This window comes from Haliotis rubra, unplaced genomic scaffold, assembly GCF_003918875.1.
Source record: "Haliotis rubra isolate DU_JTF1 unplaced genomic scaffold, ASM391887v1 Scf154, whole genome shotgun sequence".
NCBI lineage: Eukaryota > Metazoa > Mollusca > Gastropoda > Lepetellida > Haliotidae > Haliotis > Haliotis rubra.
The window spans coordinates 303,418-321,798 of NW_025765492.1; the positions used below are offsets into that span (position 1 = coordinate 303,418).

At 39.3% G+C, this 18,381-nt stretch overlaps 1 protein-coding gene across 1 annotated transcript in view; it reads right to left on the minus strand.

The window, feature by feature from the left end:
- The window catches only part of LOC124270711 (26S proteasome non-ATPase regulatory subunit 10-like), a 19,385-nt gene continuing 1,004 nt past the window's right edge, over positions 1 to 18,381 (minus strand). Inside the window, exons 2-3 of the mRNA XM_046705742.1 lie at positions 2,124 to 2,289; positions 1 to 1,222 (exon numbers count right to left, since the gene is read on the minus strand). Coding sequence (XP_046561698.1) covers positions 369 to 1,222; positions 2,124 to 2,280 — 1,011 coding nt within the window. The 5' untranslated portion in view covers positions 2,281 to 2,289 and the 3' untranslated portion in view covers positions 1 to 368. The remainder of the gene's footprint in view (positions 1,223 to 2,123; positions 2,290 to 18,381) is intronic.

The window sequence follows — 18,381 nt, forward strand, 5'->3', positions numbered from 1 at the left end:
TAGTTATACATATAAAACATTTACTTCCATCCTCGTCAAGGCACAGGTAAAATAGACACAAGAAGTCTGACAATCAGGTCAGCAAACATGTTACACTTGATGTTCGAATTCAGCAACATTCAAGTAATCAATGAACTTTCTGGGCAAGGGGAGGTATTTCACTGCTTCACGTATGTTTCTTGAGTGATGCAAGTGACACCGTATGACTCTGCGACATATTCTCTGAAGTGTCGTCTGCATCACAAACTCCTCCTCAAGCCAGCTGGGGCAGTCTGCTTCCCCTCCGAACAGATGTGTCAGTAACACCATATCATAGTCCACGTGTGCGCCACACAGAATAAGGTATTTTAGCACCACTGGATCACGTGTCATGTGGACGGGCGGGTCTGGAAGTCGTTCACGGCGTTGATGTCAGCCCCAGTGTTAACCAACAAGTCGATCATCTCAAAGTGAGCCTTGTTCTCTCCCTGGAGAAGCTGCTGGATGTCTGAAGTGGGGATCCGTCTCATCCGTCGATAGAAGTCCACCGAGGTACACAGCATAGTCCGTATGTTCGACCTGGACAACCTGTCACAGGCAACGTGTAATGGGGTGTCCCCCTTGTGATCCTTATAGTTGACGTCTGCACCCCGTAGCAAGAGGAAGCGACTTCCTTCCAAATCGTTACCCATCACGCAAGCAAATAATGGCGTCCACCCGTATTTATCCGCGCCATGTATTGAGGTGCCGTAATTGAGTAGGAGCTCTGCAATGTCCAGATGCTTGCCTTCGATGGCCCTGTGTAGAGCATCTCGCTCCACGTAATCTCCACGGTGAACAGAGGCACCGTTGTGCATCAGCACGTCCACGATTGTTCTGTAACCAAGGTGACAGGCGTGGTGAAGGGGCGTCATACCACAGCCATCCTGCCCATCAACCTGGGCTCCACTACTCAGCAGTGTTTCTACCATTCTCAGGGAGTCCTTCAGAACCGCCATGTGTAGAGGTCTACGTTGCCAGGCAATGGTTTCTGACTTCTCGAGGTTGGCGCCAGCATGAATCAGTAGTTCGGCCACATCGTCATAGCCCTGCTCCAAGGCGTGGATGAGGGGAGTTTTAGCATAGAGGATAACACAGTCTATGTTGACCCCAGACTCAATAAGATGACGGATCTTTCCCAGGTCTCGTTTCTCTATGGCTCCAACCATACGGAACTGCATTTCTTTCTGATACCGCTTGGATCCTGAAACAGATATGCACAAATTAAGGTAAAAAATTCAAGGGCCTAGATTTTCGAAGCTCTCTTAGCGCTAAGATAGTCGTAAGTGCCATACATTAACATTAACTTACGACTATCTTAGCGCTAAGAGAGCTCTCGGAAAATCTAGGTCCAGGGCCTTAAAGTCTGATTCATGAACAGGGTTGAAAACCGAGCTACAACCTCATCACAACATGGGACAACTCAAGAAGTTTCATGCAATGGGGGAGACCTTACGAGATCGGGCACTTGGGACCAAACCTGCCTCGGAATCTCCACAGGGTAGGCACAGCAGCCAACCATTAAACAAATGTGTGTAATTATAGTATAGCGGACATTAGCAACATTTAGCAATGCAAAGTCATCAACATACCCATTAGTTATAATGTATGTGTGTGTATTGATACATTGCAATTGATACACTAAGTAAGATCACTTTTCCAGAAAGAAGAAACTTAAAGAAAGACTGACTGACTGAGTTTGGTTTTACACCGCTTTTAGCTATATTCCAGCAACATCACGGCGGGGGACACCAGAAATGGGATTCACACATTGTACCTATGTGGGGATTTGAACCCGGGTCTTCGGCGTGACGAGCCAACGCTTTAACCACTAGGCTACCCCACCGCCCCCTTAAAGAAAGAAGTGGTAGTAATAAATATAATCACTCACGGATATTATCAGTAACAAACATTAAAGTTAATTATCAAATACCAATTAAAACATGGTTTTTATCCTGTAAATATGATAAGCATTAATGATTATTATCCAGTAACGATAATAAACATTAAGGCTTATTATCTAGTAACAATCGCTGGCATAAATATATATCTGGTACCAATTACAGACACCAATGGTTAATATCCCCTTATTATTTCTTGCGTACCTATTACACAGCTTAAATCCATCTTCACCTTCAAATGTCTACCGGACTCTTCTTCATGGGCTTCAGATGAGGGTGACACCGATACTAAGGGTGGGAGAGGTGGTGGGGTCGGTGGAGAAGACGGAGGGTGTATATCCTCCGAGTCCTGTGCAGCCATTATGTATAACTGAAAAGTAAATGGACACTTTCACGTAACCTGTCATCATCTGTTTCAGTCATTAATCATACTGTTTTTGTTTGTCTCGAGATAAGTGTACAGTGCTTTCAAGTTAGAGAAGGGATACCGGGAGATTTAACAACTATAAATTCAATTTGAAACCCAACATGCACCGTACATTTATCTATATTCTATCAAGACAAACGTATGACATAACATGACCCTCTGGGGTTAGCCGCATGGTGAAGTGCGACCAAATTGGTGCTAGCTTAACACTATTAACTGTCCTTCAACAAACAATGGCGCTTAATGTTTTTGAACATAATTTGATACATCAATATGCTATATTCCTATATACGGCATATTCGCATATAAAGTTTGTATCAAAGATACTTCTTACACCAGACTGAAGTTGCTACCTTTGCGTATACGAGAAGCGCATTAAAAAAGGTATTGTCAACAACACGATGTTGCTTGATTAATCGCTGTTATCTTGCGGAATAGATTTATCAAAAGATAGTGTTTCTGTATGTGTGTTTACTCAGGGAGAGGGAACACCCCGACTTGTCGATATTTGCAACATTTTGAACATAATCATTCTGCTTCATTTACGTTAAGGTTCTGAGATTCTTCAAGGTCGTTGTTCTGAAACACATTGTCCCTTAATTTAACATATTGGAACGTCTTAAAACGTTTTTGTAAAAGTGCTTCACAATATCGCTCTAGAATAATTATTAGAAGCCAAAGTATATATTATTGTACACGAACTTCCGTTCTCATTCAGTTCTAACATTTTCAGTCACTGGGAGGTGCAATTTAACTAAACACATATAATTGTTATAAGAAACTACATGGACAGATTTTAAAGTTAGTTTGTAAAAAAGCTGACATATTATGGGATTATATTATTTGTCAGGAAAGACATTTGAGTCATTTTACATATTGACTGTAACACACACGATGTGGTTAATAACCAAAGTCCAATGTTCATGTGTTAAAATCTAAATAGTGTACATGAAAATCGCAGAATATGAAGCAAGTAATTTATCAAAACTTCGTCTTGCATCTTACCGATGCGATACACAATGATATCTACATTCCTCTATTAATTCCAAAACGAAACTATATTTCGCCATTGTGATGATTCATTCAATGTAAGGATACATTCTTGTACTTTGGCGCAACTTACATCGCGAACCAGTCGAGATATCATCCAGATATGCAAGGGAAAAAAAGACTAACAGAAGCGAGAACTAGTCCCGGCGGAGATCAGTGCCCCTGTAACTAACTGCACAGCAACAGGCGCTGGCATGTGACATTGTGGCACGCTTTTCTATATTTGCAACATGGCAGATGGAGGTTCTTGTGTCATTCATCAGGCGGTATATGGGTCACCTTGCCACCATACAGGTGTCCCCAGCCGAGTTTGTGGAATTACATACTGACAAATGTTCATGTGCGTCTTTACTACTTTGATAATGCCGTGTTGCCGGTGGTTTGGTTCAGTTTTATATATGTGTTACTTAACGCACAACTCTGAAGCAGTCGGTTGTATGACAACAGCCTATAAATATACGTGGATGCACCAAACTATCCAGTGTCAGGAAAGAGTTTGGTAGATGGTGTCGGCCTGGGAAAGCGAAATTTCAATATTCCCTATTCCCGGTAAAGCGAAAACCAAAGTTGTACTAGAAGTGCCGCGAAAGCGAATTGCTATGAAAACATCGGATTACCGTACTTCAGATTAGCGCGCGACCCCAATACTCGATCTGTTAACCTCTTAACTGAGATGAAGTTTCAGCTAATTCAAGTTTCAGCACGTCCGTGACCCTACTTAACTATACAGCTTGTTCAGCTTGACCTGATCAAGTGAATACTAATAAGTTGCGTGACCGTGTCACAACTGGTTGGAGTCTGACTGCCTCCGTGGTGTAGTCGTTAGAGCGTCCGCCCGGAGTGCGGAAGGTCGCGGATTCGATCCCCGACCGCGTCATACCAAAAGACGTTAAAATATGGTACTTGTTGGTCCCTGCCTGGCGCTCGGCATTAATTGGTACAACAAGGACTGGTCGGCTCGGAGTCAGTATAATGTGTCTGAGTGGATTCATGCTTCACTGCGGGTGGTATCTCAGTGGGCTAGCACTATAAAACCAGCTTCAGTCTGGGCTAGTACAAGCAGCCGCACATACACATACACACGCATGCACGTCGTCATATGAGCGAAATATACTCAAGCACGACGTTAAACCCAATTCCACCACCACCACTGGTCGGGTCTATTATTGTGAACAGGTGCACCTTTGTCAGCTGATCGTCAACATGCCCGAACAGCCGAGACAAGGTCGCCGTTTGATATCTCAGTGACGAGAAATCGTCAGCAATGTCCTTACTTTCTTTAACAAATAAGCTACAGGTGATAGCGAGAGCGAATCGGATTGTGAAAGTAACTGCCGTCTGTACGTTGTAAAGTTAGTAAACCAAGCTAGATAGCTGACTGTATAAACAATTCAAGTAAAACATGAAATGATTATTTTTCAGAAGAGTTGTTTTCCGGGACAAGTTCTGTAACGAATCCATGAATGCATGTTTCGCACGAACGCAGCATTCTGTAGTTCTATTAATTCATATAATGAATTATTTTCATTGTTAAAAGAACCTTATTGTTCCTGGCCGAATTTTTTATGTACTCCTTTGTTATACTCATGTACCACCGATATCTGTTTTCCCGCGTGAGCGGGCACATCATTGTGAACTACCTAAGGGAAGTTGATCTGTATCATAAATTGTAACTATGTAATGCGAATAACGAATTGAGTGCCTTTGAATTAAGTGCTATGACATTTTCTGTGTTTAAATAACAATTTCCTGAATAAATATGTTTTAAAAATAAAACTCTTTTGGACTATGTACTTAAAATGTTTATGAATGCAGACTTGATTTCGTCACTAAATGGCTGGAATAATGCCGAATTCCTATCTCTGTATATATTAAAAAGTGAATAATTTCAATTTGCTTTAAACTTGCTACTAGTGTACATCAAAATAAAATGTCAGTTATAATTCACAATGTTTTATCAGAAATGCTAGAAAATAATATGTATGCTTCACCATGGCTTGCTAATGTTAAACGTATTTATTTATTTATTTATTTAAATTTCTGCCATGACTACTGTATCAGATGACGACTCACATTTCTTTGTTTTTCTTGTGTATTGAGAGTCCCGGAAACGCTAAATTCAGTGTTCACTGTAGCGAAAGCGACACCTAAACTGAGGTGGTTTGGTCCAGATTTCGCTTTCCCGGGCCATAACTTGGTAGAGTATATCATATTAACCACATGTAGCGTTACATCAGATCAATGGGCAAGAAAGGCCAACGTGGGAGACCGTTCCCTCTTTCGTGAAACCATCAAGCCTGCATACAAAAGAACATTAATAATATTGGGTTTTTTACCCGAACATTCCTCATTTGGCAAAGTTTGTATTTAGTGGAGAGGGTGGGGTTAGGGTCGGGTGGATGGTTAGATTGTGAAAACAGGGAGAGGAGAATACAATGTACTTTCTAGTACTGAAATACGTACACAATCCAGAAGAAACAATCGTGTGATCCTAAACATCTTTTGAACTGGATATTGCGTTCTCCATACAATAGGCTTGCTCCCTTTTGAGGTGAAATCTTGCTTACTGTCGTAAATGCAGGAAATATAGATACTGGGTATGTCAAAGTAAATTCAAAGGAGTCAGGGGCCATCATGGCTGATAGCGCTAAGCGTGTGGTCGTTGCTCAACAAGGGACTTGTGCATGTCGCAACAGCCATGGAAGGTCTGGTCAATTGTCGTAAAATCATTCTTTTCTCAACGTGCCAGTCCAATTATCCCGTGATGATCCGTGTTAAAACTGGTCTTCCGTAACAATTGCTTGTCGTCACTGGATCGGGAGGTCAGGCTCGCTGACTTGGCTGACACATATCATCCTATCCCAATTGCGTAGATTGCTGCTCTTGCAGCTGATCATTGAGTTGTCTGGTCCAGACTCGATTATTTACAGACCGCCGCCATATAGCTGGAATATTGCTTGGTTGGGCGTTAAACAACAAACCAATCAACCTCCCAGTCCAATTCGGTATCACAGAAATGACAAACGTCTAGGACCCTCTCACAATAGTCCCGAGTTGAGTTATACCGAAATACGGACATACAACATACAGAAACACACTCAGGATGTAACGTCTCATTGAGGGGATCCTGTGTTAAGATATGTCCCCAGGAACCTATGTTGGTTGGATGGAACGACCTTCAGGGTCTAGTTGATTACCTGCCACTGACCCCACGGCCCAGTTAATCTGCGGTGTCAAAATAAACCCACTCAATAATATTTCTCATTCCGTGAGTGTGTCCCTTCCAACGTGGCTTAAATGTACAGGCCTACCTAGGTTTTTCGACCCATATTTTTACCTATGTACATATGTGTGTAAATGATGCATCAGAGACTAAAAGTTGGTTAATAATCCCCCAGCGGTGCCTATAACACAGTTGCTGTCGCAAAAGTAATCAAATCATATGCGTATATGGGTCTGAAAACAATATGAAACAGATCAACCCGCCTCATTACACAATCCCTTACAGATTTATGCATGAACAGATGGACATATTCAGTTGCATCTGTGTTCACAGCACAATTCATAAGGCTACATAACTCGCCTCCATCAGTAACATCTGTTCATTAGGCCCTTCATCCATCCCCAAGTGGTAGCAGTTACGGCTCTACAGCTGGGTCAGATCGGACAACTCTTAGTGTACTAAGGTAAGCCATTCGGACACAATACATTTTTTGTTTGATTTTTATCCCATCCAGCAAAAGTGTGGAGGGAGTACCCTTACTTCGTATGAGAGGATCTTGATAGTACTCTCGTAACAACAATGATGGTAGCTCTTAAAGATCTTCTTGATGATGGTAACCAGCAACTAGCAACAATCTTGGGTAGCTCTTAAAGATAACCAGCAACTAGCAACAACTCTTAAAGATAACCAGCAACTCTTTGATGGTAGCTCTTAAAGATAACCAGCAACTAACAACAATCTTGATGGTAGCTCTTAAAGATAACCAGCAACAGTACAATCTTGATGGTAGCTCTTAAAGATAACCAGCAACTAGCAACAATCTTGATGGTAGCTCTTAAAGATAACCAGCAACTTCTTGATGGTAGCTCTTACCAGCAACAGTCTTGATGGTAGCTCTTAAAGATAACCAGCAACAATACAATCTTGATGGTAGCTCTTAAAGATAACTTAGCAACAGTACAATCTTGATGGTAGCTCTTAAAGATAACCAGCAACAGTACAATCTTGAATCTTAAAGATGGTAGCTCTTAAAGATAACCAGCAACAGTACAATCTTGATGGTAGCTCTTAAAGATAACCAGCAACAGTACAATCTTGATGGTAGCTCTTAAAGATAAAAGATAACCAGCAACAGTACAATCTTGATGGTAGCTCTTAAAGATAACCAGCAACAGTACAATCTTGATGGTAGCTCTTAAAGATAACCAGCAACAGTACAATCTTGATGGTAGCTCTTAAAGATAACCAGCAACAGCAACAGTACAATCTTGATGGTAGCTCTTAAAGATAACCAGCAACAGTACAATCTTGATGGTAGCTCTTAAAGATAACCAGCAACAGTACAATCTTGATGGTAGCTCTTAAAGATAACCAGCAACAGTACAATCTTGATGGTAGCTCTTAAAGATAACCAGCAACTATACAATCTTGATGGTAGCTCTTAAAGATAACCAGCAACAGTACAATCTTGATGGTAGCTCTTAAAGATAACCAGCAACAGTACAATCTTGATGGTAGCTCTTAAAGATAACCAGCAACAGTACAATCTTGATGGTAGCTCTTAAAGATAACTAGCAACTAGCAACAATCTTGATGGTAGCCTTTAAAGATAACCAGCAACTTGCAACAATCTTGATGGTAGCTCTTAAAGATAACCAGCAACTAGCAAGTCATGGTGGTAGCTCTTAAAGATAACCAGCAACAGTACAATCTTGATGGTAGCTCTTAAAGATAACCAGCAACAGTACAATCTTGATGGTAGCTCTTAAAGATAACCAGCAACAGTACAATCTTGATGGTAGCTCTTAAAGATAACCAGCAACAGTACAATCTTGATGGTAGCTCTTAAAGATAACCAGCAACTAGCAAGTCATGGTGGTAGCTCTTAAAGATAACCAGCAACAGTACAATCTTGATGGTAGCTCTTAAAGATAACCAGCAACAGTACAATCTTGATGGTAGCTCTTAAAGATAACCAGCAACAGTACAATCTTGATGGTTGCTCTTAAAGATAACCAGCAACTAGCAAGTCATGGCGGTAGCTCTTAAAGATAACCAGCAACAGTACAATCTTGATGGTAGCTCTTAAAGATAACCAGCAACAGCACAATCTTGATGGTAGCTCTTAAAGATAACTAGCAACTAGCAACAATCTTGATGGTAGCCTTTAAAGATAACCAGCAACTTGCAACAATCTTGATGGTAGCCTTTAAAGATAACCAGCAACTAGCAAGCCTTGGTGGTAGCTCTTAAAGATAACCAGCAACAGTACAATCTTGATGGTAGCTCTTAAAGATAACCAGCAACTAGCAACAATCTTGGTGGTAGCTCTTAAAGATAACCAGCAACATGCAACAATCTTGATGGTAGCTCTTAAAGATAACCAGCAACAGTACAATCTTGATGGTAGCTCTTAAAGATAACCAGCAACTAGCAACAATCTTGGTGGTAGCTCTTAAAGATAACCAGCAACTTGCAACAACCTTGATGGTAGCTCTTAAAGATAACCAGCAACAGTACAATCTTGATGGTAGCTCTTAAGGATAACCAGCAACTAGCAGCAATATTGATGGTAGCCTTTAAAGATAACCAGCAACTAGCAACAATCTTGATGGTAGCTCTTAAAGATAACCAGCAACTTGCAACAATCTTGATGGTAGCTCTTAAAGATAACCAGCAACAGTACAATCTTGATGGTAGCTCTTAAAGATAACCAGCAACTTGCAACAATCTTGATGGTAGCTCTTAAAGATAACCAGCAACTTGCAACAATCTTGATGGTAGCTCTTAAAGATAACCAGCAACTTGCAACAATCTTGATGGTAGCCTTTAAAGATAACCAGCAACTTGCAACAATCTTGATGGTAGCCTTTAAAGATAACCAGCAACTAGCAATCTTGGTGGTAGCTCTTAAAGATAACCAGCAACAGTACAATCTTGATGGTAGCTCTTAAAGATAACCAGCAACTAGCAACAATCTTGATGGTAGCTCTTAAAGATAACCAGCAACTTGCAACAATCTTGATGGTAGCTCTTAAAGATAACCAGCAACTTGCAACAATCTTGATGGTAGCTCTTAAAGATAACCAGCAACTTGCAACAATCTTGATGGTAGCTCTTAAAGATAACCAGCAACTTGCAACAATCTTGATGGTAGCCTTTAAAGATAACCAGCAACAATCTTTAAAGATAACCAGCAACTAGCAAGCCTTGGTGGTAGCTCTTAAAGATAACCAGCAACTAGCAACAATCTTGATGGTAGCTCTTAAAGATAACCAGCAACTTGCAACAATCTTGATGGTAGCTCTTAAAGATAACCAGCAACAGTACAATCTTGATGGTAGCTCTTAAAGATAACCAGCAACTTGCAACAATCTTGATGGTAGCTCTTAAAGATAACCAGCAACTTGCAACAATCTTGATGGTAGCTCTTAAAGATAACCAGCAACTTGCAACAATCTTGATGGTAGCTCTTAAAGATAACCAGCAACTAACAACAATCTTGATGGTAGCTCTTAAAGATAACCAGCAACTAGCAACAATCTTGATGGTAGCTCTTAAAGATAACCAGCAACTAACAACAATCTTGATGGTAGCTCTTAAAGATAACCAGCAACAGTACAATCTTGATGGTAGCTCTTAAAGATAACCAGCAACTAGCAACAATCTTGATGGTAGCTCTTAAAGATAACCAGCAACTAAACAATCTTGAACAATCTTGATGGTAGCTCTTAAAGATAACCAGCAGCAGCAAGTTATGGTAAGATAACCAGCAACTTGATGGTAGCTCTTAAAGATAACAATCTTGATGGTAGCTCTTAAAGATAACCAGCAACAGTACAATCTTGATGGTAGCTCTTAAAGATAACTAGCAACTAACAACAATCTTGATGGTAGCTCTTAAAGATAACCAGCAACTAACAACAATCTTGATGGTAGCTCTTAAAGATAACCAGCAACAGTACAATCTTGATGGTAGCTCTTAAAGATAACCAGCAACTTGCAACAATCTTGATGGTAGCTCTTAAAGATAACCAGCAACTTGCAACAATCTTGATGGTAGCTCTTAAAGATAACTAGCAACTAGCAGCAATATTGATGGTAGCCTTTAAAGATAACCAGATAACCTCTTAAAGATAACAGCAACAGTACAATCTTGATGGTAGCTCTTAAAGATAACCAGCAACAGTACAATCTTGATGGTAACTCTTAAAGATAACCAGTAACTAGCAGGTCTTGATGGTAGCTCTTAAAGATAACCAGCAACTAGCAACAATCTTGATGGTAGCTCTTAAAGATAACCAGCAACTAGCAACAATCTTGATGGTAGCTCTTAAAGATAACCAGCAACAGTACAATCTTGATGGTAGCTCTTAAAGATAACCAGCAACTAGCAACAATCTTGGTGGTAGCTCTTTAAAGATAACCAGCAACTAGCAAGTCTTGATGGTAGCCTTAAAGATAACCAGCAACTAGCAGAGTGCAATAATCTTGATGGTAGCTCTTAAAGATAACCAGCAACTAGCAAAGTCATCTTGGTGGTAGCTCTTAAAGATAACCAGCAACTAGCAAGTCTTGATGGTAGCTCTTAAAGATAACCAGCAACTAGCAGCTCTTGATGGTAGCTCTTAAAGATAACCAGCAACTAGCAACAATCTTGATGGTAGCTCTTAACATAACCAGCAACTAGCAACAATCTTGATGGTAGCTCTTAAAGATAACCAGCAACTCTTAGCAACAATCTTGATGGTGCTCTTAAAGATAACCAGCAACTAGCAACAATCTTGATGGTAGCTCTTACACATAACCAGCAACTAGCAACAGTCTTGATGGTAGCTCTTAAAGATAACCAGCAACTAGCAAGTCTTCATGGTAGCTCTTAAAGATAACCAGCAACTTGCAACAATCTTCATGGTAGTTCTTAAAGATAACCAGCAATAGTACAATCTTGATGGTAGCTCTTAAAGATAACCAGCAACTAGCAAGTCTTGATGGTAGCTCTTAAATATAACCAGCAACTAGCAAGTCATGGTGTGAGCTCTTAAAGATAACCAGCAACCAGCAACAGTCTTCATGGTAGCTTTAAAGACAAACAGTAACTAGCAGGTCATTGGTAGCTCTTAAAGGTAACCAGCAACTAGCAAGTCTTGATGGTAGCTCTTAAAGATAACCAGTAACTAGCAGTCATGATGGTAGCTCTTAAAGATAACCAGCAACTTGCAACAATCTTGATGGTAGCTCTTACAGATAACCAGCAACTTGCAACAATCTTGATGGTAGCTTTTAAAGATAACCAGCAACAGTACAATCTTGATGGTAGCTCTTAAAGATAACCAGCAACTAGCGACAATCTTGATGGTAGCTCTTACACATAACCAGCAACTAGCAATCTTGATGGTAGCTCTTAAAGATAACCAGCATCTAGCAAGTCTTGATGGTGATTCTTAAAGATAGCCAGCAACTAGTGACAATCTCCATTGTGGCACCCAAAGAAAAACAGCAACAATCTTGATTGTGATACCCAAAGATAACCAGCAAAGAGCAACATGGCATGCATGACAACTGAAGGCATACCTATGCTGGGCATTGATTCACATATGACAACCAATAAGGCATGCCTAACTAGGGGAATAATTCATAGATGACAAGTGATGGCATGCCTACTCTGGGGGAAACTTCATGCCTGACAACTGAAGGCATGAGTACTATGGGGGTAACTTCATATCTGACAGCTGAATGCATGCCTACTCTGGGGGTAACTTCATGCCTGACAGCTGAATGCATGCCTACTCTGGGGGTAACTTCATGCCTGACAACTGAAGTCATGCCTACTCTGGGGGTAACTTCATGCCGCATTGCCTGACAAGTTAAGGCATGCCTACGCTGGGGGTTACTTCATGCCTGACAACTGAAGGCATGCCTTCATGACATATGCTGGGCAGTGATTCATGCATGACAACCTAAGGCATGCCTAACTAGGGGATTAATTCATAGATGACAACTGAAGGCACTCCTAACTAAGGGGATTAATTCATGACATCAACTTAAGGCATGCCTACTGTGGACATTAATTCATGCATGATAACCTAAGGCATGCATAACTAAGGGGGTTAATTCATGACATAAACTGAAGGCATGCCTACACTTGGGGATTTATTCATGCATGACAACCATGCATGTTAGTGGATTTCCCCAAAGTGGTAAAATCAGCATCTCTTCCTACTTTCCCTTACATCAAGCGGACACACCACGACATAAATGGAATACCGCTTCCAGGCTGTGTTAAAACCCAGCCCACTCACTCGTTTGTCACCATTCAAAACACACTTCCCAAACTGGTCTTAAAACTACCAAAATATCGAATTTTAGGGATTACATCGTCTATACTTTCCTTAGTACCCCTTTATTTTACAGTAATGAATAAATGCAACAGTTTGTACATTAGTACTCCTTTGGTGAATATGTTTTAAGATCTTAAGTTTCTTGCATGGCCTTGCATGTGTTTGTGTCAGGTGCCACTGATGATGCAGGATATGCTCACCTTTCCACAAACACCTGGTGTCATCACTATTTGACTCATAAACACATGCCCATGGTATCGTCAAAATCATACAATCAACACTGCTCTTGGCAGATATTACTTAAAGATGTGGAAAGGTTTATTTCAATGTAATCTATTAATATGTATGCCATGTACTTGTCACAGTAAACAGATGGAACCATTACCTACAGAAGGTTGGGATTACATTGTTATGAATACATTAACAAGAGTAATGTGCTGTGCAGATATTCAATCAACTGTCATGAATGCCATACATATGATAACATTTCCAACACATCTGGTACATCAGTTCACCTATAATAATCTTTTTACCTCGTGACAATCAATTATCTGTCAAACTGGAATACATAGTTTGGTAACAAAGTTATTTTTGAGTAATTGGATACCACATGTACGTGGTGTTTCCTACCTACCACAGTCCTATGATCTGCTAGTATTTCATTTCTACTGACATTTGTACTGACTCATTTTAATAAGAGGTTTTTTAAATACAATTTCATCATAATAAAATTCACAATGATGCTTACTAAACTGCCTGAATAATTACAAAGATGACATTGTCATTTTCAGCTGGGGAAAATCAGTTCACAGATGTAATAAAGACAATTCAGTATTTCTCCTTCTGGTATTACTCCTTGAAAGGTTTCACTGCCATAGGAAATATAGTTTTATGGGACATATGTCCAAATGTAAGAGTTCACCATAGGGCCTCAACATCAGCTTAGTTTGTTCAGATGACCTAAACAAACAGATGGCGGTTTCAACAATAAGATAGATGCAGTTGGATAGGAAAACAATCCACAATAAAGGTAAAAGCATCTACCAGAAAGAAGTCTTTACAGTATTAACATCACACATTACAGGAAATATGTATACAATGCATCGAATATGGAGAAAATGCAGGGACACCAAATGTGATGCACTGAGATGCATCCTCACTGCAACAATTGCATCCCATTGCATCTGAAAGACCCACCAATTGTTACAGTGCCTGCCTCACATATTGATGTGAGAGTGAGGTCCACATTTAGTGTGGAACACTAGCTGATTAACTGTGTCTGTCCAGTCTTTCTTTAACTTCCAACAGTCCAAAGACAAGGATTAGAAATGGTACTTCAATTCTCCTTGAATCTGAGTATTGTTAACATTACAATGTATGGTATGGATTTACAACTTCCTTTTATATTTACAGCATGACGTTTCAACAATGTATGGGCTACTTCTTGCCCCTCCATAACAATGTATGGTATGCCCCTCCATAACAATGTATGGGCTACTTCTTGCCCCTCCATAACAATGTATGGGCTACTTCTTGCCCCTCCATAACAATGTATGGGCTTCTTCTTGCCCCTCCATAACAATGTATAGGCTACTTCTTGCCCCTCCATAACAATGTATGGGCTACTTCTAATCGAAGATGGGTGGAGTGACTAAACGACCAAGCAATCGATCATGTTTTCTCATAATCGAACACAAACAATTCTGGAACACTTGTTTTCATAAACAATATTTTTCACAAGGTTGGTTTTTGTCAGTTACATTTCATAAGCACTACAAGCTCGTTTCAAGTCATGATTGAATTTATCTTAAAGACTCCAAGAAATTTATGTTCCTGACATACTAGTCATCCTTTAAAGATGTGAAATTTTGCCAAAACACCCAAAAGAACTACATGTTTTTTCCTTATTTTTATGTGCATTAACAAATTTCATTAATGACGCTTACCAATTTTTTTTCAATGATTGATCGGTTGTAATAAACCAATCATCAATTATGAGATTTTAACCAAGTCCCAACACTACTCCATAACAATGTAATGTATAGTGATCAGGTGAATCACCTGGTGAATCATTCACCAGATAAAGGGGCAAGAAGTTGAATTGTTGCAGCCCTAGTACATATTATATTTGACAACTCTGAATCATAATTCCATAACAAAACATAAACAAAATTAAACAATTCCAGAATTGATTGAACAATTCCTGAATTGATGTGTGGTGTTGTGCTGTTTGTTTAATAAACACTGCATTATGAACAACATCCCCAACAATCAACAAAGTCACAAAGTCTGACAACTGACCCATTTAGTTGCCTTTTTAAAAACAACACATGTTGCTGGGGACATATTTTCACTGGAGCTCCAAACAGATCTTGTGTGTCGCATGTTATAATTGATGAGCTTAACTGTGGTGCAAAACAAACATGTTTCTTGAATATTTCTCTCGTTTGTAACTGTAGGCAGCAGAATCTCTGTACTTGTAAACAGAAAAGTAACTTAAAAGTTAACAAATTACACACTGGGGCGGATACAGCTTTTTGAGAGGGGGGGGGAGGGGGTGCACAGTTCATTTCAACCCATTTTCATGAGAGTTTCCATGGTCCTTTAATAAACTTTCAGGACAAAAGGGTGTGTGCGCACCCCTGCATCCCCTCTGTATCCACCTATGTTATATATTTTCAACAGTCAGAAACCATTATCATGTCCCTAGAGTGATCCTGTCTTTCATGACTATGATCTAGCGTATGATCACAAGGTTGTCTTGTCCAAACTAGAAGGTTCTCCAAGGGGGATATCTAACTAAAGAATGAGGACTATTTTTATGGATATACAACTTCTTTATTCTGTACAGGCGACGTTTCCGACATAGATTCTAATGTCGTTGTCAAGCAAGTGGTGTGGTCTTTACAACAACATTAGAATCTATGTTGAAACGTCGCCTATTCAGAATAAAGAAGTTGTATATCCATAAAAATAGTCCTCATTCTTCATCTACCCAACTTCTAGAATGCAAATCAAAGAAGATATCTAACTAGTTTGCAGATAAATTTGGAATGGTGATTAATGTAACAGGTGGGGAAAAAAATTGTGGGTGTGTTGTTGGAACAAGCATGTCAGTATTTGTATTACCTAGTATTACCACTTATAAAATTTTCTCACATAATTTTCATCATTGTGTAAATGGAATCTTGCTTGTGGTGGTACACAAAGTTTTATAAAGAAATATTGAATGGTTTCTGTATCGCCGGTGGGCAATTATCGGACGAAAAAGAACTCATTGATTCCTGATTCTTTTTGTCACTTTTGTGTACATGGATTGGGCAGGGGTAGGGAGTAGTTTGTATAAATATACTCGTATTCCAACCAATGCCTACCTTGGTATAGTGCTAAGTCGTCTAGTTTAAAATTTGATACCAGAGGTACACACTTAGATCTTGGATATGTTATATATATTTTACCTGACCCTTGGAAAAAGACTATAAAGGAATATGGGTATATAAACATCAATGATCTCGATATAAATTCTCTCCAAAAGGAGTTCATATCCCCAAGAAAAGGTTCCAGATTATTACATAATAATTGTTATCTGAAAATGTTAAACCTCATATGTGCCCAAAATGGGAAACATTACTTGATTGTATTGATTTTGATTGGCATTTGATTTTTTATATTTGCAGAAAGAATTTAAGAGATGTGAAACTGTTAGATTTTCAACATAGATTTCTACACAGAACTGTTTATACCAAAAAAGAATATAATGAATTTCTAAAATGAATCTTGTTGACAATGCAATATGTTCTTTTTGTAATGTTTCTGGTGAGACCTTTTGCCATGTATATTGGGAATGTGATGAAACCAAAACTCTCTGGAAGAAACTTGAACCAGGGCTCCAGATAAGGGCCGTATCGGCGTATGTACAGATAAAAAGTATGCACGATACTGTAGGAAATAATTTAGAAAACGTAGCAGATACAAACCACAGCAATAGTGTACGGTCTTAGAATCATTTACAGACGTATTTATCTGAAAAAGTATTGTTTTATTGTTTATTGACCTGTTTACACAAGAGCGGCAATGTTGTGGTTCACATATGAAACAAAACACAAGATTAATGATACTCCATTAAATTCCAATCAGTACTCTAAATGTACACCTAAGGTTTTCCAGTACTCCTATATTGAGAAAATGAAGAGTACGTACTCCTGATGTTGAAAAATTATCTGGAGCCCTGTTGAACGGTGGATTACGAAAAGTATCCAAGCACTTAATTTGACAAAAATCTTTGATCTGGTTTGGCTTTTTAGGTAAGAACCCATTACTGAATCACATAATCTTATCTGCTAAGAAGTATATTTACACTTGCTCTTTGAAAAAAACAATTCCAAAATTTGATGTGAAGCCCATTTCTGGTGTCCCCTGCCGTGATGTTGCTGGAATATTGCTAAAAGCGGCATAAAACCAAACTCAGTCAGTCAGTCAGTCCAAAAGTTGATAATTTCTTAAGGATATTAAAAGACATATTCACCAATGAAAAAAATCATTTCCAGAAGAAATAATAATGGTGAAAGCTTTTTAGCCAAATGGTTTCCTCTCATCCCAGAATTTAATCCTGAATGACTATTTAACCCAAACATATTGCTGATATTGATATTTAATATACTATCTCTCTATGGACCCACAAGCTGTTTTGTACACATGTATATTCCTCTATATGCTTGTATTCAACTTATTGGGATCAATAAAATATAACAACAAAAAAACCATATTGGTTAAAATTATTAAGTATGTCTGATTCTCATCATCCCCCAAAAATGTTATTACATGATGTAGTTAATTGGGTTTCGACTGACTGACTGACTGAGTTTTGGTTTTACGCCGCTTTTAGCAATATTCCAGCAACATCACGGCGGGGGACACCAGAAATAGGCTTCACACATTGTACCCATGTGGGGATGCGAACCTGGGTCTTCGGCGTGACGAGCCAACGCTTTAACCACTAGGCTACCCCACCGCCCCAATTGGGTTTCAAAGTGTCGAGCTATGTTGTACAGTTTGGGTTTGGGTTTTGTTTGGGAACAGCAATTTGTTAATTCTCCTACCTCGTTTTTATCTGAAATTGTGAGTGGGCTTTAATGCATTCATGAACAGAACTGGTATAGTTCACTTCGAAATGGGAACAAAACTATGTTGTATTCTTACTTCAAAATATCATTTTCCAGGGAATTGTATTTAAATGTAATTAACAATAAATAGTTTAGAGTAGCACTCGCTCAGTTTAGATGTTTTTCACATTTACGTATTGAAACTGGAAGGTATTATGATATAGACAGAGATGATAGATTATGTTTACAGTGGGAAGAAGGTTATATTGAGGATGAATTCCATTTTCTCCTCATGTGTTCCAATTTCAAAAAGCTCCGC